Below are 26342 nucleotides of genomic sequence, written 5' to 3' on the forward strand. Positions count from 1 at the left end.
TTTTAAATACAGGACTTTTGCTTGTAATGAAGTATTTTTACATTGTAGTATTGACAATTGTGTTAAGGATCTGAGTACTTCTTCCACCACTGTAGACAATCATGCTGACTATCTGGTGGCTCATCCACGTGTATGTACCAAAGACTGTACTGGTAAAGATAGTTGTAGCGGGTTTGTTGGTAAAGACAGTTGTAGCAGGTTTGTTGAAAAGTTGCAAATATTTAAACCCACGGATTTATTTAACACGAGTCACAACAATGGAATAACTTTGTTTTTTCAGAAACAAGAAAAAACCAGCAGGAGGTGCTGCACCATATCACAGAGTCAAAAACAGGAACCGGAAGCTTTACCATTTCTGACTCCTCCTACCATAGATCGTACATTATAAGATCAATCCTGTCAATATATCTGAACTTTGTGTTTGTAGCTTACATTTTATGCAACAGACACGACTACACTATTATTAAATTCAGGTAAAATGAGAATAACGTGTAATGGCTGCAATTATATCAAATTCTTAATAATAGTATTTATAGTAAATGTGTCATTTTGCATGCAAAGTTATTCAACTATTCAAGAATCTAATTATGTTCACAGTGAAAGTCCCGCATGAAAAATCCTACTTAAGTAAAAGTGCATAGTTATAGCATCACAATTTAGTTGTGTTAGTGGTTAAGTCCCTCTGATTGATATATTATTATATACAACATCATTAGATTATTAATACTGAAGCAGAAATCTACTTGAGTCAATGTACTCAGTTACTTTCCAGCACTCACAGTTACAATGTACAGTTTATTCAAGCAGAATGAATAGATTCGTACCCGAAATATTGAGCAGAGTGGCAGTTCTCGTCCTCTCCGCTCTTTGATATCATCACCTCTATTCCATCTATTCACGATCACAGATGGTCGACCCATTCATTGACTCTGGTGTGTAATCACGGGGGCAATTGTTGTAAATGAGATAACAGTGAAATAAAACGGTGCACGTTCAGGTTGGTGTTGAATTTTAGCATGCAGTCACCGGTGGACGATGCTCTCTTCAGACAGCAGCTCACTCGGTTACCACTTCTATCAGACTCTAGCCACGACACTTTGACGCCCCGAAGTGAACTGGTCGCTCTCCTGTAAACATTAAGGTCTGTATCTTGAAATTATTATCATTATTATCTGTTTATATGTTAAAGAAACGTATGCTCCCTAGGAAACAGTTACTTTCATCTTGCTTTTTGCTCACGGTAATGGTGTTTACGTGCTGGGGTGGTTGCTACAGAATCTTCTTAATGTTGTTTCACTCTTTACTTTCAGTTTTCTCCCTTAAAGTCGGTGTAAAAAACGTACGTGTCCTTCCGCCAATTGTATAACAATACTTCAAATACGTTTCATTTTGTCATAGATAACAAACTTTGCCACCATCTGCTGGTAAACGCTGTTAAACTGAGAAAGGCCTTCAAGTTGTTGCATCATGCGGAGATAAGTTATTATAACATAAGTGTAAGGGAAAATTCATCATAAAATGTCACAGAATTATACTCACTAATGGTAAAACAGCGACATATTGTCCTTAACTGCAACACAGTAATCCAATAGAGACTACTGATATTATATCGCAGCATTGATGTGCTATGATGCCAAGTGGCTCGCTGATTGGTCAATTAGTTATCTCTTTACAGAAACAAGTTAGGTTGTGCCTAAAGACATCATGGTGCAATCAATTTTTGGTAGCTGATTTAATTACAAACTACTAAACCTCCAGTGTCGACTTTTAACTTAGAGACCTTACACATAACTAGTGTAACCCAGTGCTGCAGTGGAAGGTCATTTAAAGCAAACATACTGTCACTGGTATGCTCTGTGTGAAGTAAAAACAACTCTGTAAACTGTTCATAATTACACACTTAAAATGTACAGAGCCTTTAGACAGGAGAACATTGATATTAAAGGTGTCGCAAAGCTGAGAGGACAGCATATCACTCTATATAAAACTACTGTAAATGACAGATTGTGCTCTTCAGAAACACTCCATAGTTGGCAAATTGTTGTCGATAAAAACTCTGCATTTGTACTTGATGGTTGTGTAGTGATGTTACTTCTACACCTATTTTTCTATAAACAAGCCAGTTTTTCTGTCTCCATACAAACCCCATTCTTATTGTAATCACTGCTACCACAGCCAAGGACATGTTTTATTATAGTGCATGTGTATAACCCAGCTGCTGCTGCCTGTCCCGGACTCTGATCCTGGGTTCCTGCTGGTGAAAATGTGCACTTACTTCTAGTCTCTGGAGGATTAGTTGGAAGAAACAAATATCTGTTTATTTTCTGTGTATGTTTTATAGTAAGAAAGTCCTGTAATAAATGCAGGATTGTAGCCTGTGTTGTGAGCGGATTAGAAAGTAAAATGTCCTCTTTTTTTTTAGGTAGCTGAGAGAAGGTGAAACCTCTTCTGACAACTTCTTGGACACCATGGCCCCACACCCGGTGGTCCAGGCCGTCATTGACCTCTCTGCAGGAGCCATTGGTAACCACAGCACTATTATACAGCAAGCACAATATTTCACTTTCATGAAGTCTAACTCACTCCTGCTTTCCACTGCTTGATCACACGACTAACTAGCTGTAGTTGCTGTGGCCGAGCATTTTGATGACTCCTGCCTTTTTCCAGTTCATTTCTCTCTGTGTTTTCATTGACTGTTCAGTGGAGCGCAACCCTCTGATAGGCCCTATCTGATTCTTATCTCTCTTTTCAGTGCATATGCTCAATCTTTGATTTCCTGTAAATTGTATATCAGCTACAGTCTGTGATTCTTTAACCTGGCTGTGTATGGATCTGTTGACTGTTTTTTCACCTTCTTCCTACAAGGGGGAGCTGCATGTGTCTTTAGTGGGCAGCCTCTGGACACAACAAAGGTCAAGATGCAGACCTTTCCCAAGCTGTACCGTGGTTTCCTCCACTGCATCACGTCCACCTACAAACAAGTGGGCCTACGCGGTCTCTACCAAGGCACCTCGCCGGCACTGATGGCCAACATCGCTGAGAACTCTGTGCTCTTCATGAGCTATGGCTTCTGCCAGCAGGTGGTCCGCATCACATCTGGACTGCACAGTGAAGCTGTGCTGAGGTAGGGAGGGGCATCACACACAGGACGTCTTTCTTCTTTACTCTGAGGGTACATGTAAGATCTCTTCACTGTCTTTTCTTTATCCTTTCCTCTCTGTTAGTGACATGCAGAAAGCCTGCGCCGGCTCTGTAGCATCCATTTTCTCCTCGCTGGTACTCTGCCCCACTGAGCTTGTCAAGTGTCGCCTGCAAGCCATGTATGAAATGGAAGCATCAGGCAAGATCGCTAAGAGCCAGAAGTAAGTATATTGTATTTGTTGTTTACTTTCACATTACTCAAAGTTTAGTTTATTATTAGTAGAAGCAGTGCTGAAAAATGACCTGCTCTAAATGTAGAATAATAATAGATAATAGAGATAGGTTACCACCATCCAAATTCAAATAGTATATTTGTTTAAACGACCATCTGCTTTGCTTATGAAAAAGAGAAAAACAAGTCAGATGAAAATGAGAGAAACAAGTGCTAATAGATTCAGAGATGAATAGATGTTTGTTTTTTTGGAAAAATTAGACAGCGTGTACACTTTTAGTGTGTGTGTGTGTGTGTGTGTGTGTGTGCACTGACTCATCCGTACCTCTCTCTGCTCTGTCTGAAGCACAGTGTGGTCTGTGGTGAAATCAATCATGAGGAACGAGGGACCGCAGGGCTTCTTCCAAGGCCTGACCACCACCATAGCCAGAGAGGTCCCTGGTTACTTCTGCTTCTTCGGTGCCTATGAGCTCTGCCGCACTACCTTCGCTGACTACATGAAGTGTGAAAAAGATGACATAGGTACCAGCAGTATGATCTGCCTGCAATACAACAGCGCAGAAAATATATAACATGAATGATAGTATCGCAAAACACAGTTGTAATAATATAGAATATGTCTTCTTGGGATAAGTTATTATTGTGGACCAGCACTGTACATTAATAAGCACTTCAAATATGCATACATTATAATGTGTTATAAATAATTTATTATATTTTTATACTGCTTATAGTACAACATATATTGCAATTTTACTTAAAATTCTACACTACTGATAAGAGTTACTTAACTAACAGGCGTTACTGTGTGTGTTGCAGGTGTGGCTCCGATCGTGTTCAGCGGTGGGTTTGGAGGAGCGTGCCTGTGGCTGGTCGTCTATCCTATGGACTGTGTCAAGTCTCGGATCCAGGTCATGTCTATGACAGGAAAACAGTCAGGCTTTTTCAAAACCTTCATGACCATCGCACGCACTGAAGGTAGGCAGAAGTGGAGTTTGATGTTTACTTCCTTTCTGTCATCTTAACTGGGATGTTTGGTGTACAGATTTGCTGGTGAAAGTTTTCTGTGTCTGTCAGAATGTCACCTTTTCTGTTTTTTGTGTTCAGGTGTGAGAGCACTCTACTCTGGTCTCACCCCCACCATGATCCGCACATTCCCTGCCAATGGAGCACTGTTCCTGGGTTACGAGGCCAGCCGTAAACTCATGATGAAGCAGTTTGACAGCTAAAATGTGCACAGCACATATAAGGAAGCTGTGAACTGGAAGTGAAGTATTACATCCATATTAATCTCTGTTAACATTTGAATGCAGCGTCTGTGGGCAACGGAACAAGATTTTGGTACCAGAAGCGTTCTGGTTTCCATTTGTAGTCCGTTTGTAGTCTGAGTAGTATAGACCAATCACGTGCATTTACATGCAGGTAAACGGACCATGTGGAGAGCAAAGAGGCGCAGCGCATTGGCGGAAATACAATCTCGGATCCCATTGCCTATCATCTGTTGATGATTTAGCTTTTTATTTGCATTTTTAAAATGTCTATGCATTTCTATGCATATATCTGTAAAATATCTAAACTGTAAAAAACAATTGCTGCATGGAAGAGGAAGTCTGTGCCCAGATATCTGCTTGTTACACTGGAATCCCCCGAAATATTTTCCATCGCTCCCAGAGGCTGTATCACCATCAGAAAGATAGCCGATGGGTTCCGAGATTACAGCCATATAACCTCATCAAAACAATTGAAGCTATGAAGTTGATCGTGTGTGGGATTTTGTTTTTGACAATTGCTTTTTTTTCTCTCTCTCTCTCTCTTAACTGAAACTGCCACACTCTGTGAACTTACTGAAAAACATCTTTGACACAGTGTTAACATCTTAAAACTGATATTAATATTTTTGTTTTTAGATCTCAATACAGTACGTTCTTTACACTCCAAAAATGCTACAGTATTTAGCGACCAGCCTCTTTATGAGGAATCATCAACACTCCATTTTACTGTTTTATGTCTACCTCAACAAAGGCGCACAACAATGTTTCTCTGCCAGCCATTCCAAATCATTCTTTACTCGGTCTACATGCCATACGAATGCAAATGAAGACAAGCACTCCGTTGGTCTATCTTAAGGCACAAAATCATAAAACTTAACTTGAGCTCAGTGTATGAAGATTTTATTTGAAAATGTGGCATATACTAATTTCTTTAAGTTACTTAAAATGTGTTTTAATAACGTGTTATCAATTATGTAATCAGCTTGGTGTGTTTTGGTGACGAAAATACAATTCTGGCAATAATTATGCAAAAAGATTAACTCAAACTTACTTGAGTGAAGTGTTACAGGTTTCATCTGCCTTGAAAGAAACACAAGACACATACAACAAGGGTTTTAAATATGAGATTAAAATTACAATTTGAGATTAAGGTTCTAATCTCACTGGACAAATAATGAGCACAGACTGAATGAAAAGCCCGTGCTATGGTGTTAATCTTAAACTGACAGCGTTGTTCTGACGTTCTTTTCCACTCCTGTTGTCCTTATTATTAAGTCTTCACTCCTTTGGGTCCCAGCATTTGCCTTTTAAATCACTATATTTTGCCTTTTTTTTTTTGTTGTCTAACCTTTATTGTAATGTATTAGACAATGACAGATATCTACTGCCTCATCAAATGTACCATTTGCACTCTGTATTCCATGTGCAGGTTCGATTCCGTGATTTGTCGTTGGCAATTCAGAATTCTCAGTCATATTCATTTTAATTGAGAAATATAGTGTTTTCAGAAAGTGCTAACAATTTCAGATGACACTGAAATGTTTGTATAGATATCAGCCCTGATGCAGCAGTATCAGGTGGTATATTGTAGTAATACAATGTTATAATGTAGTAATATAATCCACAATAAAGGTGTCATTGTCAGTAGGATCTTGTCCTGTATTTTATTTGACTTCTTTATTATTTTGGTAACATATATCATTGTTATGCTAGACATAATGAAATGTAACACGGAACTGTAGCAATAGATCAGTTTAATTAAATTATACCATGAATTATAATATGAATTAGCATAAATACTGTGTCATCTTCACAACATCCTTAATACATTTCAAAACATTTCAGATTTCTGTTTGAAGCATCAAAAAAAAAAGACAGAAATATAAAAATCTGTTGCAAAAAAAACAACATTGAATATATTTAATGCAGATGCAGCAGTACTGTCAGCCATCCAGCAGGGGGCGCCAGCAGACTCGGATAAGTGCAGATGATGAGAGGCTTCCTGATCAAGAACTTACAGTGGCTGCAATTTTAAAAACAAAAAGAGAGAAATGTTTCGGTTCAGACAGCATAGTAACAGAGAAACACTTACAGTGAGACTCCCATTTGTGTTCTTTCTGTTCCCGCTTCAGCTCACCCCTTTTTCGGTGCAGGTTCCACACAGGCAGCCAAAAAGGCCGTTGATCATCTGAATGCCACAGAGAATCACCTGCAGGCAGCTTGTGGCCAGCAGAGTACCAAATAACCCAGTGTTAAAGTGCACTATGTTACTGGGCTCTGTGCATTTCCACCACCCTGAACTGTCAGTCAGGTAACTTGGGTCACTATGCAATAAAGAAAAAAAGAGGTTTATGAATGACCAACAATTAGAAAACTGAGCAAGTGTCACCAGAGAGATATTCATGTGTGTCACCTCTCCTTAAAAGGCGTTGTCCAGATCAGTACAACTTTACAGAGGGGCCCGTTCTGCAAACCGAGCACTGCCACAATTAAGCTGTATAAGGCACCAGCCACACCCACTGCAGCGAATGCAATTGATAAGAACATCTGCAGTAGTACAAGAAAATGTCAGAAATGTTTTTGGTGCAGTTTGAAACTCAATATAATACTCCTGAATGCTAGCCTATGTTTACCCTATCTCTCCTCTACCAGACATTGTTTTTCCAAACAATCTAAGGATGAGGTATTTTTATATTTAGGGAGGAACAGGCTGTCCATTGACATTGGTTTCACTTATCACAAACCACACTCTGTTTCCCCCCCTAACACTTAATAAGATAAACTAGCAAGACACTGAAATACTGGAATATGTTTTGTATCAGCCTGTTGGAAAAAAGTTTGGAAACTTTTTCTAAGGAAGGTTTACAAGTGTATTTACTTTACTACCTCTATTGTCTTCCAGCAACTATACATGACACAAGACAGCAATGTTATATTTCTTAACAATTTGAGAAAAAGTGGGCCACAGAAATACAATTCCTGTTATGATGTTATTAAAAAAAGAAAAGAAAGATTGCTATATAATTTGTTACAGTGTGCTATCTGGAAAGACCTAAATCTTGTGCAATGTTTTAGTGACCATGTAGTATGTCACGAGCTCAAGGTTAAGTGTTACTTTGTAGCAAAAAGTTGAGCAATTCAGCCACAAAAACAATCTTGAGGTTTTTGAATTAATTATTTGCATTAATCACTTCCAAAACATGTCTGTGGAACTCATGTTCTTATTTGCTGTTTATATAAATCATTTTAATCTAGCTCACCCCGCAGCGATTCCCACAGCAGCCCTTTTCTCCAGTCATGTGGATGTAAAGTGCTGGCAACAACACCTGTAGCAGGAGGATAAGTTGATTATAATTTACATTCAGTGTAAAATAGTCAAAAGAATTCATCATTTTCTCTTAATCTTGACATTGTAAGGCAAGCACAATGTGTTGAAAGAGTTTGGGAGATTTGTAGAAATCAGTCTTAGATCAAAATTTGCGGCACAAGCACACAACTAGGACTCCGAACAGGTGACGTGACCAGTGCACCTCATTTAAAATCATATATATGGTACAAATCCAGTATATACATATTTTTAAACTTTACATATTAAGTTAGCTAGGAATTTTTCAGCAGGTTATAGTCCAGAGTGACATGCAAGAAGACAACTCACCATCAAACCCCCTCCAACGAGTCCTCCCATGTATTTCACCTCCTCAGTAATATGTCCATCTTTGGCATACTTGATTTCCCCACCAGGAAAGAACAGCACTATGTTAGAGATGATAGATATGACCGCTAATGGGTACAGAGTGACAGCAATGCAACGGGAACATTTTCCAGTACACATGTTGTCAGGATGAAGAACGAACTCGCCTCTCGGTTACTACGTTTCCTGCTGAAATACTTACTGGGAAGTCCCACTGAAACAGTCTCAGAGAGAGGGAAGTCTATTTGCACTAGTGGGCCTAGCTGACATTGAATGCAATGAGTAATGTGGGAGGTGTACGTGCAAGTCGATAACATGGACAAACGGAGACTTGTTTCAGAGGCAGTTGTGACTCATTCAACTGAATCTTTTGTTTTGTTGAGATAGATTATATGCATATGCATTTTATGCATTCAGGTCGTCTGTGTCAGGCTTGTTGATGGTAAAGCCTTCCAAATGTTTTTTGTAAATCTGAATTTCTTGTATGTTGCAGTGATATACTAATATTATTTGTTCTGGAAACACTGAGGAAACAGATTTCCATTAAGAGATATGTTTCAGCTCCAATTATTGCAAACAGTATTCAGGTGATGTATTGACATTGAGCCTCCAGGGTTGAAAGCTTTGGACTTTAGACCTCTGGCAGCACATTAAGTGGAGCAAGAACAATGTGTCATTGACTCCTACAGCAAAACATTGATAAATGACCACGCTGTTGGCCATGACACACTGACTGGACAGGCTATATTTTTTCACTTTATTTGGCTGGTGACTGCTTCAACAATCATATCACTAAACTGAAGGAACGGTTCATGTAAAATAGGAGTATCGCAGGAGGAATACTATCATGATGGGTCATCGGTCAGGATGCATTGAAAAAGAGTCATGAAAAAATCATGACATTTGACTTCACTCTAAAGAGATTTATTTCAATAATCTGGATTGTAGCAGTGAACAAAAAAGGGAAAAAGGACACACATGGTTCTCAATATCTGAAAGAAAAAGTAACAAGATTAAATGAACACAAATCAAATTATCCTCATGATTTTATTAGGTAAATTAAGTTTTCAATTAGACTTAATGTACATAAGATAAAATATTGACTAAAGAAGCTAAAACCTCTTATCAGGTGTGATAGTTAGGGGTGACAGAAGGTGAACCAACCAACCACTCAGTGAGAAGGAAGGGAAAGTCAGTTGCCATAAACAGGTGGCGTTGTCTCCAAGCAGCAGTTGGGCACGGCACTATTACTCATTAGTGATAAGAGTTGTAAATATGGAAAGTATGTAGGTCAACTGGAGTTTCTGCACTAAAGGATTGCATTGTTTTCATTATTTATGTAATGCAACACACAAACCACCATCACTCATGATATCCACAAACAAGTTTCATTTTAACCTTTGTTTAGCCTCTTAAAATATATTGAGGTCAGCTGTAAAAATAATATGACCAAATTATTCAATATTAACATCTTAAAACCTTGAGCAATTACAATTTACAGCAAAGTGAGTCAGCTAACATAAGAGCAGCTGGAAATATAATAAGATGAAATAAAAAATGTAAATTGCCCTTGGGATAAAAATGAGTTTAGCTTTAATGTTCTGCAGGTTATTCCAGGTTGCTGGTGCACAGTGTGAGAAACTGGATTTTTCCAAATTCAGTAAAAACAGCACATAATCCAATCACTCAAGTGTTTATGATTTTTTTTATTTTAAAAACCCACATTAAAAGACAAGGAGGTAAAAAGCCAGTAAGGGCTTTATAAATAAATAAAACCCAGTGTTTATCACCTATTACAGAGAGTGAGGGACGCCCAACAACGCAAAATGATAAACTGTGTCCAAGGAGTGTTCAGAGTTGATAGATAGATAGATAGATAGATAGATAGATAGATAGATAGATAGATAGATAGATAGATAGATAGATAGATAGATAGATAGATAGATAGATAGATAGATAGATAGATAGATAGATAGATAGATAGATAGATAGATAGATAGATGGATAGATGGATAGATTGACTGCTGGGCAAGTGACGATTGGTCAGCATTACATCATGTGCTGTGGTTAGTTTGTATCAACTGGTGTGCGAAAAATGACCACTTCGCTGAAAATGGCCAGTGTCAGCTGTAACCAAAACCCCAGGGGAGAAGCCAAAAGGAAGAAATAAAGGAAGAGAATTATATATATATATATATATATATATATATATATATATATATAATATGTGTGTGTATATATATGTATATATACATATATATACAACTACTTATTCAGCTTTTGACCAACAGGTATGTGATTTGATATGTCAGATTGACTGAAAGCTCAAAATAATTAAAGTGGATTTTAATAGCCAGGGTGGGTAACATTGGGTGAACTTGATTTGTGTGGCGAGACGGTGTGGGGGGTCCATGAGCGTCAGTGCCCAGGGGCCCCTGGGGGTACTAATCCAGCCGTCAAGAGCATGCCCAACATGAGGTCTCAGGAGAAAGAGAAGCAGCCCCTTCAGGGTCTTCATGATGTGTGACGTGAAGGCCACCAGTCTGTAGTCATTCATCTAAGCCGGGCGCCCTACTTTGGGAACCGGCACAAGACAATTCCCAAATGTTTTCCATAGGACATTGCAAAAAAACAACAAAAATCTAAATCTAAAATACTTCATTTCACCTCCCAAACATCCTATGTGCATACTGTATACAGTGTGTATTTAATCACATGTTTAGCCAAAACTGCAAATTCATCCTTTCTTTGTGAGAAAAAACAGTAAAGGAAAGGGGCCAGGACCTGTTCAGTCCTGGCAACCACAATGTCACAGTGAAATAGCACGAATTAATGTGAAATGTGGAGAGTGAGGAAGACCAGTAAAGGTTAGGTTTAGCTTCGCTCTATGATAAACTGGTGAATATATGATGTAACCGTCTCATACAACAATGCTCCGTCTGTGCTGTGTAGGTTTATATGAGTTAACAACTTGAGATGACAGTCAAATATTTGGATATATATCCTCATGCAGTATTAAGTAATATTCATTGTACACACATTACATGACCATCTACATTATATGTGGCATTGAGAAGAACCTTGTCCTGTATCTTATTTTACTGATGAGTGCACACAGCCAATTATTATTTTGATTGTGACGCACAATAAGCCAAAAAGTTCATGCTATTGTGAAATGTTCAATATTATGAAATACAACACAGAACAGTTTATAAAAGGTTTATTTAAAATTGCCCAAATAACAATTTGCATGCGTTAGGTTTAACACTGCCAGTTTCACAGCATACCCAAATACATTTGCAACAGCGTGAAGCATCATTAAGAACAAAAATAAATAAAAGCCTGTAGCAACAAAAGTAAATGTTTAATGCTGATTCAGCCAGGAACACTACTCCAGTGTTTCAGCAGGTAGCTCCAGTCAACCAGACACAGTACTGAGTATCCATGGTCAAGATAAGCCTCATGGTTCCTGTAAGTAAAAAAAGAAAACTTAGGTCAAAATTCTCTCAAATTACATGTCTTATGTAGAAATGAGATGTATTAACATTATGGACAACTGATGCCCTGACATCTTCGATTACCTCTTTGTTGAAGAAGACTCCACACACGCACCCAATTAGGCCGATGATCATCTGGATGGCGCAGAGCAGCCCCTGGAGACAGCTTGTGACCAGCAGAATGACGAACAATACAGTGTTGAACTGCACGATGTTCTTAGGCTCGGTGCAATCTCCCCACGACTTGTAATTAGTCAGGTACTTGAAATTCCTATGTAAAAGAAGAACTTTGTGAATGACCAGGACTTTGTAATGTTAACAAATATCATCAGAAATTTGCTTCCGTGTCTCACTTGTCATTAAAAGGTGTTGTCCATGTCTCATTTTTGCAGAGGGGCCCATTATGCAAAGCGAGCGTGGCTACAGCGAAACTGTACAGGGCCCCAAGCAAAGCCACTGCAGCGAACGGAATCGATAAGAACATCTGCAGAAGTTGAAGAACAACAATCAAAGGTCGGAAACATTTTTAATGCAGTGTAAGACACAATATGTTCACACTGAATTATTTTCCCATGCTTGTTTTTTCTGTTATTCTCCTACATTACTGACATTTATGTCAAGCTATTGACTTTCGTCTGTACACTGATACCTCTCACCTTACTCATATTGTTTTAACTTGCATTTTGTTTTCCCAACATCAACGGGACATAATATGGGCCAACTTAATGCTCTTTTTTGAAACAAAAACAAGTGTACTGCGGTTATGTTTCCTGTTCAGTATAAAGAGGACCTGAATGTTGTGCAATGATGATGCAGCACCATGCAAGTGAATTTCAGCCTGGCCTCCATTAAACACTTTATTTAGTTGAATTTGGTAATTATTTCTTATTTAACATGAGGTCCTGTTAATAGCTTGCTTACTTTTTTCCTTAAACTTTTTCTGAATGCTTGAAACATCTAATTGATAGTTTTGACTGACTCACCCCGCAGCGGTTTCCACAGCATCTGTTTACTTCAGTCATGTGGATGTAAATTGCTGGGATCAACACCTGTGGTGGTGCACATGGAGTTAACAGGGAGAATGATGCAGCATCAGTGTATAACAAAACAGTTCATACATTTAGCAGGAGTCAATTTTCAGTCAGGTTATGAAGAATTCCTCTAATTCTGTGCCAAACTCATCATTAGAAGCTTGTAACTTTGCCTTAGTTAATATTTTTTCAACTTTATATGTGCAGAAGCTTGTAGGCCAAAGTCAGAGGCTACTGAAAAGACAACTCACCATTAACCCCCCTCCAAGGAGTCCTCCCAAGTATTTCACCTCCACAGTAATATGTCCATCTTTGACATACTTGATGTCCCAGCCAGGAAAGAACAGCATTATGTTACAGATGATGGATATGACCACTAATGGGTACAGAATAACACCAATGCAACCTGTGCATTTTCCAGTACACATGTTGTCAGGATGAAAGCAAACTGCTGAACAACCACTCCTTCAATATGTTTTTGTTTATGTTCTTCCTGTTTTCAGAGGACTTCCACTTTAAACTAAGCCAAACAGTGAAATGTATTTACACTATGTGGCAGCTATGTATTATTAATGATGGGGAGGTGTAATTAGATTATTAATAACTATTGCAATGGTTTAATGCAACACACTTTGCACTCTTAGTATTGTTGGTGTCTTCATGTGTATTTTAACACACATGTTCTGAATGAATGCAATAACTGGGTATTTAAGTTGACTTCTTTACTGGCAATATAGGGATAAAAGCTGCACGAGAAGATGGAACTATGTATAACTTAGAGTCTTTGGCAAATCTTGTTTACCGATCCATAAAACAAGACCTCTGCATACTAATGTATCTACTTCTCAGGTTTTCTGTTAATGTTTAACTGGCTGTAACTGTCACCAAAGCAGCTTCCTAACACTTTGCTCTTCATATTACATATTAAACGGTCCCATATCAAGGCTATCACAGATTTTAATTAATTAATTATCATGTCATTTGAAAGTTACTTCTGTGCACCGCCTGTCTTTAAAGTGTGTTCTCCAATGCCTATCCTCTGCAGTACAGACTGTTATGCAAATCATGCTGCAGCCGCAATGATGAATGCGAGTGATTAGAACGTTTGCAGAAGTTAACGAATGTTCTTGTTGTAGTAACAACTTACACAACAACTTACTAACTGAAAGTGCTGAAGCCACATCTGCTCTCTAGCAACATCACCAAGGTTCACATTTACTGGTACATGTTATTAAAGGGAAAAGTACATTTCAATTTGGAACCATCCCCAAGACAGAAATGTATTTGCATGGATGAGAAAAGTGTAGGATAAATAAATATGACTGCAGTTATTCACTTAACTGCCATCATTGCAACACTTTATATTGTAGCTTGATAAATATGGAAGTAACAGCCTGGTATCTAGGTAATCGTATCGTGTGATAAAAACATGTCAGCAATAAAAAGATAATATTTTGCGCAGATATTTGTGTTTCCCAGACACTGTGTCCCCTCTGACCTCATGACTTTTCCTCCAGTGCCACCACAAGGTTGACGTTATTTGAGTGCAATATCTCACTGACTGTTGGATCGATTGCCATGACATTTGGCACAGTCATTCATGTTGTTTGAATTAAGAAGAATTTGATAAAAGGAGCAAGTCTGTGTGCAGTCCTCTTTTTTAAAGAAGTTAAGCATTTCAAAACCACCAGTACCAGCATGAATTTGATGGGGTTGATGTGCTTCTTCATTTGATCCAAAAACTCATGTACTCATCTAGGTCATCTGCCGAATGGGTGCCATTTCCGTCCCCAGTATATTACATATATAAATATTAGGGTTTCAAAGTAAACACGTTAATAACACGTTAATAATGCATTCATAATGGGTTAATAACGCGTTAATATCACATGACTGCAAATATCAAAAACTGTTAAGAGGAACCCCAATTATTGAGACTTGTAGGCTTTATTAGATTAACGTTGTCATCAACTATACAAATGTGATATGACAACACTTGTCCGCTACAAGTAATGCAATTACTTTTGGGAGGGTAATCAGATTAAAGTAACCAGATTACTTTTGGGAGAGTAATCAGATGCAGAAATGTGTGTTCGCCACGGGGTGTGCAAGGGGGACAGGTGGCGAGGGATTACTTCAACTTCCCTGCCCATTAGTTGAGTATACTCAAAAATCCTTTGCAACGTTGTCTCACTTTTTAATCAATTAAAAATGTACACAAGTTTGTTGTGGAATACTCAATAGTAGAAGTTGAAAAAAAAGTCTGCAAACAAATTATTATTATTAAAAAATGTTCAGTAAGAACAATTAGTAAACATTTGCTTCTGTTCCTCAATAAAAAGGGAAATGCTTCTTGTTGTTGTACTTGAGTGGACGTCCCCAATCTCAAATTCTACACTTTATCATGAAATATAATAATTAAAATCCTTCGGAAATTTTTTTTTCTGCATTGTTTTGTGAATCCACATCCCATCTATGCTTTAAATATTTTATTTTTTCATAAGTCACTTCCCCAGGTTTTCACTCAGTCCTGTTACCCATTTTTTTCAAATACAATTGGCTTGCATATATAGTGATTTCTTAGTCATAAATATCAATTATTTGAACATGTAACCAACCATTTCTGTAAAACAAACACTTTTTGTCAGGAAAAAAAGGAAATGGTTTACATGCTTGTAAATATATCCTTTTTAAATGACACATACGTTTTGGTAACAGCACTGAGAAAAATGCAACCATCTAATGCTTATTAACCTTGTAAAAAATTAAATTAAGGTACATGAGATTGACCAATACACATTTTGAATAGTCAAATATGTGTGTTATTATATTCAGTATCAAAAAATATGGCCCTCAAAGCTTAGTCCAATCAATACTTTACTTTAGTTTCTACCTGCTAAACGAATGGCATCTCCATCAGCCTGTACTAAAATAGTGACCATTGTAACAAAGGTATTTGTGGAAAAATCTTATTAAAAATTCATAATTCAAAGCAGAGTAGCTTTATGTGTCATTCCGCTTGTCTTGTGCTGCTCAATCAGCACTGTGGCCCTTTAACAACAGAATCAAAAGGCCTGCAGAGACAATGAGGACACATACTGGTCTCCATAAAAAATGGGACTGTTTTATGTCATCGTAGACTTCCGGACTACAAATATCCCCGGTGAGAGCATTTCAAGGTGTCCTGTTTGGCTATAAATATTGGGGAACTTTTGGACCCCTCCCCTCGTTACTGTGTGGAGTAGTACTAGCTGACCGACCATGGCCACGTCTCCCGTCAAAGAGTTCCTGGTTACATATTTTATGCCAACTAAATGTTACGAGGAGCTTTTTGTCAACCTTCACTTGCACGGTGAGGCTCGTCGTTTTGAAATGTTTTGGGTGCAAGCTGTAGAAAAGTTGCGAAATCATGTTCCAGATGTGCGGGAGGCGTGTTATGGCAGATGTTTCGCGTCTTACAATTCAACAATGTAAACTTATTTGGGTAAACAAAAACTGTGACATTGTGTTAAACGTATATTCTTCACGTTTCGGTCAAAAAAAAAATGTTTTGGGGATTCATTCCGCGTTATCCAGCTGCAAGGTTCACGGCTCACAACATCTGCATTTAACATTTTTCATCCTTGTCGCAGTGCCTTGTCTTAAGTTTGTCCTGAAGAAAATTGCTGGAATTTGGATCCTCCTGGACATTTTTCTGGGTAAGAATTCTCCTCAACCCAAGCCTCCCTGATTTAATCAGCTGACAACCGCAGCAGGACATCATCAGTCATCTACAGTAGTTCAGTAACAGTTTAACTCTGACACACTCACAGGTATCAGGAATAAGAAAAAATACCAAACAACCCTAAAACCTAGCTCCACTCCAACTATTGCAATGCGTTTTTTACACCACAATGATGTATTAGATCATTATTTGCATTAGAGTCTCGTGAAATCCATAGATTTGTTTACATGGACAATCATGGAAAATTAAACTTTAAATTCAGTCAGTCAAGCATGGTGTAGGCACGAAATATACTTCCAACTAAAATGCACTAGCAAAAATAGGACAATTCGTGTCCATATACATGAATCAATTATCAACAAATAGATTACATTTCGTGACTTTCTCACTAACTGTGGTGAGACTGGGTTGTCATTATTGTTTGAAACTCTTCTCAACTCAATGATCAAGTAAGAATCCAAATTCCTCGAAGTGCTCTGATAAACGCCCTACAGATTACAATGCATTATTCACTGTGCTTAACAATAGACTGATAACCATGACGACATCAGGAAGTTATCACAAAACCACAACATTAACTTGTCATTCATGCAAACATTTTCTCACAAGTCAGCAGGAAACTGAATCATGCCATGATACAGTTAAGTGGACAATATAATTTTATATAGATATTAAGATATGTTTGCATATACATACTAATAATAATGGTGAGAAGAAGCAGTTAGACCTGGTTTCAGTGTGTCAGCCTCTGTAAGTCAATGAGCAGCTGAGCCCATTGACTCATGCTCACCAATATCTCTTTTTATTTTAAATATTATTTACATATTCATAACTAACTTGGACAACTAGCAAATTAGGGATGCAACTAATGCTTATTTTCACAATCAACGAATACACTGATTAATAATTGAATCAATTAAATGTGTCAAATTTGTGAAAAAATGGCACATCATTTCTCACAGCTCATGTTGATGTCTTCAGTTTGCTTGTTAAACCTTACAATATTCAAAATTGTCAAAAGAACTTTTTTGCCTGAGAAATTATCAAAACAGTTGCCAGTCAAATTTGGATGAATTCACTTGTTGCAGCTCTACATCAAATCTACAAGTTGGTGGTCTTCAGTCCTAAGAGTCAGTGATTTTTCATATCCTTGTCTGTCATCTCCCTGCAGTGCAGCTACTTCAGTTGCTGAAGATACTCTGGAGAGGAAATGCAGAGGGCCTGAGTCTATCCTCCGTCCTGCTGCAGCTTTATGCCTTCTCATGTCCTGTTGTGTATGCAGTGACCAACAGCTTCCCACTCTTGTGAGTTCTTAATAGTCACAGACTGTGTCATGCACTATGTATAGTGGTTGATTTCTCACTGTAAACCATGTGTTCAACCCCTGTATTACAAAGTGAGAAAAATAGTTCCGGTCTGATTCACTGACATTAGGCACAGGGTGATATTAGTGTCACAGGTTTTGTTTCACACATGTTGCAGTCCTCTCCTAGTTTACTGATTTGAAACACACAGTTGGAGTCCCAGAATTTTGTCTATTTCTATAACGCAAGAAACTGCAACAATGTTAAATTAGCTTAAATCACATATTTTACCTGTTGTTTGCACATACTTTAAGAATATGTGGCTCACTGGCTGTAGAAGTAAGCTGGTTGTACAAGTTGCAGCTTGCAGCCTTCACTTCATCACATGCTCAGTCAGACTGTGGCTCCACTAGTGTCCAAACACTGCTAATATTTGAGACGATCTGAGTAAAGAGTATTTGTTCTGTTTTCAAGCTGACAATATGTTATCTCTTATTGTACATGTGTTTTACCTGAATTGCTCCACAGTGCCTGGAGTGAGAGGCTACTCACGTTGGCCCAGACAGTAGTGATCACCTTCCTCATCCTGCATTATCGTGGTGATACCCTCACAGGTCAGTACACATACCTGCATTTAAAGGATAAGGGCTGCTGTTATTTTATGTTTTTATTTATTTAATTGTTTTTAAATTATCATCAACAAATCCTATGACAAGCACAACAATATGTTTAATTTCCTTTTCCTGTCTGTGATCCACATTTATTTTTACTGTATGTAAATCTTTATAAACAGTAACAGTAAATATGTAAGATAAGGTAAGATAAGATAAGCCTGTTTTAGCCCAGGATGCAGAGATTTACAGTGTTACAGTAGCAAATTGAAGCATCAATTAAAAAAACAAAAACAATAAATAATTAGTAAGTAAACAAGCAATATGAACAGTAGGAGACAATGGGAAATATTAAAGATACAGACAATTTAACAAATGAAAAATAAAAATAGGGACAGTGTTAACATATTGTATTGATTCATTTTTTATACATTTTATCAGTAATTTCCTAAAACATTGTAGTGTTTAGCAAATATTACTCAATGGTGCATTTGTTGGGTAGTTTTTCCAGCTGTGGATTGGACTATGTCTCTGAATACATTGTGGTTGTTTAAAAGATTCATTTCAAAACTAAATAATTGTAATAATCTTCAAATGACAAAGCAAAGATAAAAAGAAATAAAATGAATTGTGATTCAACATTAGACACTTTGCAGTCATTTACACTAAAGAGCAGCTTTGCAGAATAAATCTATCATGTATTTTCTACAGAAGCACCAGTCATTTGCAATGTCTCAGAATATAGTGTATGTGACAGTGTGACTGTTTTATTGAAGTCATTTCACTATGTGTTTTTTGATGATCCTGTTTGCTGTTTATGTGTCAGGAGCGCTGTTTCTTTTGGCTTACAGTGGTTTAATGTTCCTCCTGGGCTCCCATGCAGCCACTGCAGTCGTCTCAGTGATGCAGTCTTCCAGTCTGCCAGCTTTAATTGCAAGCAAGGTAGCAACTCAGTGGGCAGTTATATGAATCATTTAATTGATTAATTAATCGGATGATGATCAGATGTGAACTTTAACTGTGATTATGTATAGTTAACGTGAATTCAGCAAGGAGAGTGGATTACATTGCTTGATTTGCTTTTTTCCAGGTTCTCCAGATCAGAGCAAACTACTCTAATGGTCACACAGGCCAACTGTCCTCTCTGTCTGTATTCTTATCGTGCGCAGGGTCTTTGGGTCTCGCCTTTGTGTCTGTGCAGGTATGTAGTGAGGAAGTACACGTAAATATAAACATAGAAAATAGCGGGCTGCATCTTTTCACTTCTGTAATCTATAATTGTTGCCTGTCCAAACTTTTCTTGTAGGAGGAAGGAGGCTCTCTCGCTACTCTGTCTCACATTCTGTCCGCCTGTCTCAGCTGTGTCCTCCTGGCCCAGGTCCTCTGCTACAAGAGCAGTAATAAAAAGAAGAGTGATTAGAGGTGGCTATTACTGGCAACGCATCAATCCACAATGTGAAAGCTTCACATCATATGCAAGTCCTTTTTGTTGGCCAAACCATGTTATGTGATGCTCAGCTAGATGTTGTTTCAATAACTCCAAAAAGTAGCAAATGTTTACAGTGTCTTTTTTTAAAATGCCTAAAATAGGTCATGTACTGTGTAACTGTGTAAATGAGAACTCAGTGTTGTGCTGTTGAATAGTTTTGTGTTTTTTTACATTTCTTTTGTGAAGTCTCCCAAATATAGTAAGGGGGAATAAAATGTTTTGTTGCCCTCTAGTGCCTGAAATGAGAATTACTTACAAACATTTTTACAAGTTTCAGTAGTCTGTGTGATTTGTAATGCAGGAGTACCTCGTATACAAGCCTCAAAAACGGGGAAGATGTACAGTCACATACAAGCTCCCAAAATTTCATCAGATCAGGTTGATATCATTCATTAGTTCCTCTTCAGTGGTTGAAGAAAAATCCTGTTTGTGATTAATTCATGTCTGATTTGCTGGTAGCACTTCAGCCTGGGAAAAGTTTCATGTCAACCCCCTCATGGTTATTGTAGGTGGGTAATTAGATTTTTTTTGTGGTAAGCTCTGCTTTTTGCAGTTGGCATCACATTATATGAGGCCCCCCTCGTCAGAGCGTCCACTCCCCCTGCACAGTTTGTCACATACAGCTCTGATGCATGTTCATCGCAACATTTTGGTCAGACGAAAGACTTAACCACAATTGAGTTATTGCACGATGTTAGGCCGGTGAGACCAGAATGGCCTGTTTTGGTGTCACGGGTGCGCACTTCCGTTATATCAGTTCAAAGAAAGGCTTGTCGAATCTCAGGAATGTGACCTAGAAATGCGTTGTTTGACATAGCAACAGAACGTCCTGTTGCCACTGGCCATAGAAATTATTAACCCATATCTGAGTTTATTTCTCTATTATCCTTATGTAGCATGACTCATTCTAACCAGAATATTTTGCTTTGATGTGTTATTTATCCTCTATTAACCATATTTCTTCTAAACATATGTATTCATATGTGTTGCTGTTGTTGGTACACAATGCAATGCATCTGTGTAGTTGTCAAGAGACATTAATGACGAAAGTTATAATGAAAGTTATTGTGTTGAGGAGTAAAAGCTTTTGACTGATTATTTAATAACTTAATTGAGCACTCATATTGTCAAATAATGTTAACATTCAGTCGTGTAGAATGTGCCTAAAATAATAGTAATAATAATGTCAGAGGGTGCTTTAAAAACAAACAAAAAGCTCAAATTCACCAATGTTTTCACTGCTGCATTTTGAAATAGCTGAAAATCTAAATGTTAAGTACACCAACTTCAAGTGGTTTTTCATTCCATTTTTAAAGCAGCCACTTTTCTTTATTTGAACCATTGTTTACAGAGAGTAAATCCCAGCAACGCCCTGTTTCTTATTAGCACAAAGAAACATTTGCACGTGGGAGCTGCCCAGAACTGGCATTGGTTTGTGATCACTGAAGCTTGAGGGCAGTTCAGTGGAAGGTATTTAAGAATGAATATCGGTCAATAATTTCCCCCATTTTTCCTGCCAGCCTGAAGGGTTGAATGTTGCCATGAACCTTAAACACAGTATTCATTTAGGGTAATTAAGGGAGAGTCCTCTTGTAGCTCCAGTCAATTATGTTAAAAGCAACAACTGAAAAAAACAACCTAAATATAAGATTCGAAATATTTTTGAACCTGTTGATATGTTTACATTTCTTGTCAAATATGTTGGGTGTAAGAAGCTTTGTAATGAATGAGGCCTCTGAGCTTCTGGTATTTCCAGCACCATAAACAAAGTGTCCAGTGTTGCTCGGTGAAGTGCACACACACCAATAACACATTAACCTCAATTTACTGTGACTTGTTTTTAGTGAACATTCCTGTCTCCAATTCATAAAATAAAACTTTGACACAGAATACATGTGTTTGTAAACTGTCACCTTCATTCACCTTCATGTCAAGGTGCCTGGCTCACTCGTTATCAAATGTTATCTGTGTGTATATCAAAATCTGACTTGTTTCCTTGTGGGAGTCATGTTACAACGTAGCTGATCTGTTGTTGTGCTTCAATGTTCAGCCAGTGGTCTTTGACCTGTGTGACCCTGTGGGTTATCTAAAGCACAGCACTGATTGTTTACTGTGACATTTACATGCCAGAGGCCGTGCCATAATGACCCAGCTTTCAATAGACAATGAAAATCTGGTTAACTGGTCAATAGCTGAAACAAAAGATTCTGTGAATAATTGTTTTAATATAGTTGCTGCAAATAATTTGATCAGTGGAGGACAGATCACTCATCATGTCATAGCTATACAGATGAAAAGAAATGTCCACTACTTTGTGCCAAAGTCAGACCGATGATCCTGACTTTTTCCTGTAATGCTACAATCATTTTTCATTTTTTCTCTTTTAGTGAAATATCTTAACTGGATGGCCATAAAATTTCACACATCCTTCATCCTAATGACGTTGCTGTTGACCTTTTCCTCTCGCACCATTTGTCACTTTGTGTGTTCGAGTGAAATATCTCAACAACTCTTGGATGGATTGCCATTAAATTTGGTACAGACATTCAGGATGAATTGTAATAACTTTGGTAATCTTTTGACTTTTCGTATTTAAAAAAAAAAATCTTTTTTAAGATTAGTTCTATTAATTAGTCATTTAAAGATATGATGCTGTTAAAAATGATTATTTCGATCAAATGAGTCTGCAATGAGGACCGTGTTCATGGTTTCACAATCTCAGAGTTGAGACACTATTTTGTGTCACTTGATAAATTCATGATGAAATGTGAAAACACAGAGTGCTGAACTTTCTGCTCTCAGGAAATTCATTAGTTGGTTTAAATGTAGCGTTCGGAAAGATAATGCTTTTAAACCAGAGGAAATTAACCTTATAACCACCACAGACTTGTAAAATAAACAACCTAAAAAACAGTCTTTATGCCTATTTAGTATCAACACAAGGAAAAAATGAATTATGTGATGATCATGTTTTTTTTCTAGTATTGAATTCAGCCCATACATAATGAAACAAACAAGCGACACCAAAATGTCTGTCAATAAAAATCTGATCATTTATTTGCTTTCACCACTGCTCACATCAGGAAGTGCATTTTGCATCACATTCAAGGAACAAGCTGCTGTATGTCACATTCATCATTAGTATCAACTGTTTACAGTTTTCATGAGGTTTTATCATACACACATAGTCAGAGACTTCACACTGAGACCATCTGAGAAAGAGTTGAGCAGTTTCCAAACAATAGCATCAAAACTATATTCAGTATTTTTGCATTTATTGGACATTATCACCAGTTCACCCTGAAGCACTCTCCTTCGTTTTAGAAATTTTAATTCCTCAGGCTACAAAATGATTAAACAAACCACTAACTATTCAGTGTGTAGTCATTGTTGACCACTGTTAACAGCTTTACATTCAACCCCCGGCACACATTGTCTTAACAAAGATGGCCATGACCAAGGTGGACAGAGGAGGTATAACATGTTGAGAATCAGGTGTAATTGTTCTTATGTGTTCATTGTATGTGAATCAAATGTAATTCAGTGATCATTTCAGTTATTTTAGTCCGTCAGTGAATGAAATATGCAGTACAGCTAGTACAGCTGTTAAATATATTGACCTACTGTAGTCCAGTTGAAACTAAAAGTTCAATCCAAACATGTGTTAATTTAACAAGCACAAGAATAAACCATATACAGTGTTTACAGTACAAATGAGTGTCATTACATCAAGAACATAAAGTTCCATTAAACGTGTAGAAATGGCAAGACTTCAACTCCATAATACAAAATAAACTCAAGTATAAATATTTGTTTACTCTGTTCTGTTCTGAACATTAAGGGGACAAATATGTACATTTATTACACGTTATTCCCATAAAATCCTTGACACATTGCAGTATTGTGCACTTTATGAAGAAAGCTTCAAATCTGGCTCAGGAGTGTTTATCTGTGTGGTTTAACATTATTTACAACAGTGTACATGTCAGAGTAATCTGGAACTTTACAGTGTTCACAGCAGGGTGCAAAATTCACTTTTTTTTGTCCACTGGCCAAACGGCTAGTTAAAGTTTACATTTTGCCAGCCACTCAATACATTACTATTGTCCTTTGGCTGGTGAGTGAAGCAAATCTATCAGCCACTTGCATATTTAACAAGCATTTGGTTGGCGGCCGGTGTTGATTTTGTGCCCTGCCTCACACAACTGCAAGTCACTGTTGCAAAAACTATAAGAATGGTTTGGCATTTTGAGTCAATTGAACATCATTTTTAAATTCTTCTTCAGTATTTTTTAAAAGCTGTAAAAAATTCCAGGTTGAGTAAATATTAGTGACTGTTGGCACAATTGTCATGAAGAGTAAAACAGTCAAAAAAGGAAGATTTTTAAAGCTATATCATTATACTGTAGCTACAGTATCCCAATATTAAAATAATCATCAACATATATTTCTCAAATGATATATGAGGATTTAGATTTTGATACTGTAGATGAATGAGTCAACTTCAACATTTTTAGTAGTAAGCCCTTACTGATATGATCCTGTGTGAAGGTTTAGCAGGTCTAAAGAAATGCTTAAAGCTACAGTTGAGAAATCAGACAAAATGAAAACAGTTCAGCAAGTTTGAAGCAATTGGATACGATAAAGCCATGTAGCACACAGATGAGTATACATGAACTTAAAGCTGTGAATCAGCTGATAAAATGTAGCTTTTTTTTGTTATAATGGTGTAACTGATGTCATCGTTTAATATAATATAAAGAAAAACATTCTCCTAAGGCACTCAGTGAACCTCTGTGAGCTGTAAAACAGTTTTTTTAAGTTTTTGAGGAGTCATCACACATGTGGTCAGGAGTGATCAGCTGTCCCTTTAATTTTATAAGATTTTGTCTTATTTGTCTTACTTTTTTGGTTAAGTTTTTTCATCTAAATGTACTATTTTACAAAAGTCCACCCAGGCATAAGAGATAAGAGAGAGAACTGGCTTAGGCTGCAATAAAATATGACAACTGTAGGTTTATGTATCTGTCTCTATAGGAATGAACAGAAATAATTCTGACAATGAAGTTGCACTAAACTCTATTTCTACATGCATGTCAGCATATAGCTCAGTTAAAAATCAGAACAAACTATTAACATTCATAAAATCCTACAAAACTTGAATGTAATCCTGTTCATTTGAAGCAGAGAGCATTTTACTGCCAGCATGGCGTGCCAAAATTATGATTATGATTATGATTATGATGATGATTTTTTTTACTTTTGACTTTTTTAATTGAAATTATTTTCAGCTATGCTAGCCTCTTGGCTGTAGGGATGGCAATCTTTATCTGTTGGTTGGTCCAACTCTCCTCCACTTTGGTCTAGACTGAAATATCTCCACAACTATTCAAAGCATTGCTATGAAATTCATGTTCTTATCTTTACTTAAAAACCTGCTTTAGCCGTTTTTAGGGGCAGCATGCTCTGTTGTAATATGTAAGGTCTTAAGGTCAGCTGTCTCTTGTAGGAAATGATGAAGTCATTTTAGAGGAAAAGTTACAAGTTGTCCTCCAATCAGCTACTTTAAGGTAGGAATAATTCATATTTCACAGTCTGATAGTATTATATATATTTATAAATATGTTTATAAATATACAGTATATTCTGTGTTTGTTTCATCTCTTCTGAGTGAAATAATCAAACACAAGACTTCATGTTTTTTGCAGCTGCATCAGTCCATCAGACAGAAATACTGTACACATTTTCTGCATTATTTGACACAAACTCCCAGAAACCATCTTAACATGATATTGGGTATCTTTGGAAATGTTGAAAATTTCCTCCAGATTTTAGAATAAAGATCTGCACTGCTTGTGAGGAGACATTTTCCAGCGACACCTGATAGCAGGTTCTCTCTGACTTAAACACCTTGAAGGCAAAGTTACTAAGAAATCCACACACTTCTTACTTCTTTTGCTCTATCATACTTGGTGTCACCTCCTGTTAGTAAAAGGCTATTGCAGGACATCTGTATGACTTCTATACTCATATCTAATGAGATTAAAACTGCACTACTTACTATTATCTTTGTTTCACCTTATCAAACATATCAGTTTCCCTTTGATTACACTGGTTTATACCTTTATGTGTGTAAACAATTTCATCAAAAAGAACAGCAACAGAGTGCAGATGCCTTCTGGCAACTTGCAGATATATTTTCATTTTGGGAGGTTAGGTTCAGCTGTTGTGGCTGTTGGCACTGTTAATGCTCTAATGCTGTGAGCCACATGTGATGTGACATTTGAAGGTAAAGTTGTGTCGAGTGCAGATACTTATATATCTTTATATCTTTTGGAATGATATATAACC

At 37.3% G+C, this 26342-nt stretch overlaps 4 protein-coding genes across 5 annotated transcripts; 2 read left to right on the forward strand and 2 right to left on the reverse strand.

Moving 5' to 3' along the window:
- Nucleotides 1-951: 951 nt before the first annotated feature.
- On the forward strand, nucleotides 952-4604 carry slc25a15b (solute carrier family 25 member 15b). Its single transcript, XM_062433470.1, has 7 exons — nucleotides 952-1141; nucleotides 2423-2523; nucleotides 2866-3124; nucleotides 3225-3362; nucleotides 3720-3895; nucleotides 4193-4351; nucleotides 4481-4604. The coding sequence occupies exons 2-7, from the start codon at nucleotides 2469-2471 to the stop codon at nucleotides 4600-4602; spliced, it is 909 nt and encodes a 302-aa protein (XP_062289454.1). The 5' UTR covers nucleotides 952-1141; nucleotides 2423-2468; the 3' UTR covers nucleotides 4603-4604.
- Nucleotides 4605-6381: 1777 nt separating this feature from the next.
- Nucleotides 6382-8567, reverse strand: LOC133994241 (transmembrane 4 L6 family member 1-like). Its single transcript, XM_062433471.1, has 5 exons — nucleotides 8300-8567; nucleotides 7905-7970; nucleotides 7058-7191; nucleotides 6782-6968; nucleotides 6382-6667 (listed from the first exon to the last, which is right to left on the reverse strand). Exons 1-5 carry the CDS (start codon nucleotides 8474-8476, stop codon nucleotides 6659-6661), a joined length of 573 nt encoding a protein of 190 aa, XP_062289455.1. The 5' UTR covers nucleotides 8477-8567; the 3' UTR covers nucleotides 6382-6658.
- Nucleotides 8568-11546: 2979 nt separating this feature from the next.
- On the reverse strand, nucleotides 11547-13311 carry LOC133994211 (transmembrane 4 L6 family member 4-like). Its single transcript, XM_062433432.1, has 5 exons — nucleotides 13115-13311; nucleotides 12816-12881; nucleotides 12186-12316; nucleotides 11917-12103; nucleotides 11547-11804 (listed from the first exon to the last, which is right to left on the reverse strand). The coding sequence occupies exons 1-5, from the start codon at nucleotides 13289-13291 to the stop codon at nucleotides 11796-11798; spliced, it is 570 nt and encodes a 189-aa protein (XP_062289416.1). The 5' UTR covers nucleotides 13292-13311; the 3' UTR covers nucleotides 11547-11795.
- Nucleotides 13312-16122: 2811 nt separating this feature from the next.
- On the forward strand, nucleotides 16123-21863 carry LOC133993922 (mannose-P-dolichol utilization defect 1 protein-like). 2 transcript variants are annotated; one of them, XM_062433061.1, is made up of 7 exons: nucleotides 16123-16215; nucleotides 16496-16561; nucleotides 17759-17891; nucleotides 18420-18505; nucleotides 19329-19444; nucleotides 19593-19703; nucleotides 19809-21863. In XM_062433061.1, exons 1-7 carry the CDS (start codon nucleotides 16125-16127, stop codon nucleotides 19920-19922), a joined length of 717 nt encoding a protein of 238 aa, XP_062289045.1. In that variant the 5' UTR covers nucleotides 16123-16124; the 3' UTR covers nucleotides 19923-21863. The 2 variants fall into 2 exon arrangements, with proteins under 2 accessions (XP_062289045.1, XP_062289044.1); XM_062433060.1 differs by lacking the exon at nucleotides 16123-16215 and having other exon boundaries at nucleotides 16231-16561.
- Nucleotides 21864-26342: the final 4479 nt, after the last annotated feature.

Source organism: Scomber scombrus, chromosome 14, assembly GCF_963691925.1.
Source record: "Scomber scombrus chromosome 14, fScoSco1.1, whole genome shotgun sequence".
NCBI classification, from domain to species: domain Eukaryota; kingdom Metazoa; phylum Chordata; class Actinopteri; order Scombriformes; family Scombridae; genus Scomber; species Scomber scombrus.

Excerpts from the sequence above, each read along its gene's own strand:
- slc25a15b (XM_062433470.1), top strand. The coding sequence starts at position 2,469 with ATGGCCCCACACCCGGTGGTCCAGGCCGTCATTGACCTCTCTGCAGGA. Across the intron at positions 3,896-4,192 it reads GTGTGAAAAAGATGACATAG|GTGTGGCTCCGATCGTGTTC; the intron begins GTACCAGCAGTA and ends TGTGTGTTGCAG. Across the intron at positions 4,352-4,480 it reads GACCATCGCACGCACTGAAG|GTGTGAGAGCACTCTACTCT; the intron begins GTAGGCAGAAGT and ends TTTTGTGTTCAG.
- LOC133994241 (XM_062433471.1), bottom strand. The coding sequence starts at position 8,476 with ATGTGTACTGGAAAATGTTCCCGTTGCATTGCTGTCACTCTGTACCCA. Across the intron at positions 7,971-8,299 it reads TCGTTGGAGGGGGTTTGATG|GTGTTGTTGCCAGCACTTTA; the intron begins GTGAGTTGTCTT and ends CTCCTGCTACAG. Across the intron at positions 6,969-7,057 it reads ACAACGCCTTTTAAGGAGAG|TGACCCAAGTTACCTGACTG; the intron begins GTGACACACATG and ends TTTATTGCATAG.
- LOC133994211 (XM_062433432.1), bottom strand. The coding sequence starts at position 13,291 with ATGTGTACTGGAAAATGCACAGGTTGCATTGGTGTTATTCTGTACCCA. Across the intron at positions 12,317-12,815 it reads GCTGTGGAAACCGCTGCGGG|ATGTTCTTATCGATTCCGTT; the intron begins GTGAGTCAGTCA and ends CAACTTCTGCAG. Across the intron at positions 12,104-12,185 it reads ACAACACCTTTTAATGACAA|GAATTTCAAGTACCTGACTA; the intron begins GTGAGACACGGA and ends TCTTTTACATAG.
- LOC133993922 (XM_062433060.1), top strand. The coding sequence starts at position 16,273 with ATGTTCCAGATGTGCGGGAGGCGTGTTATGGCAGATGTTTCGCGTCTT. Across the intron at positions 16,562-17,758 it reads CCTCCTGGACATTTTTCTGG|TGCAGCTACTTCAGTTGCTG; the intron begins GTAAGAATTCTC and ends ATCTCCCTGCAG. Across the intron at positions 18,506-19,328 it reads TCGTGGTGATACCCTCACAG|GAGCGCTGTTTCTTTTGGCT; the intron begins GTCAGTACACAT and ends TTTATGTGTCAG.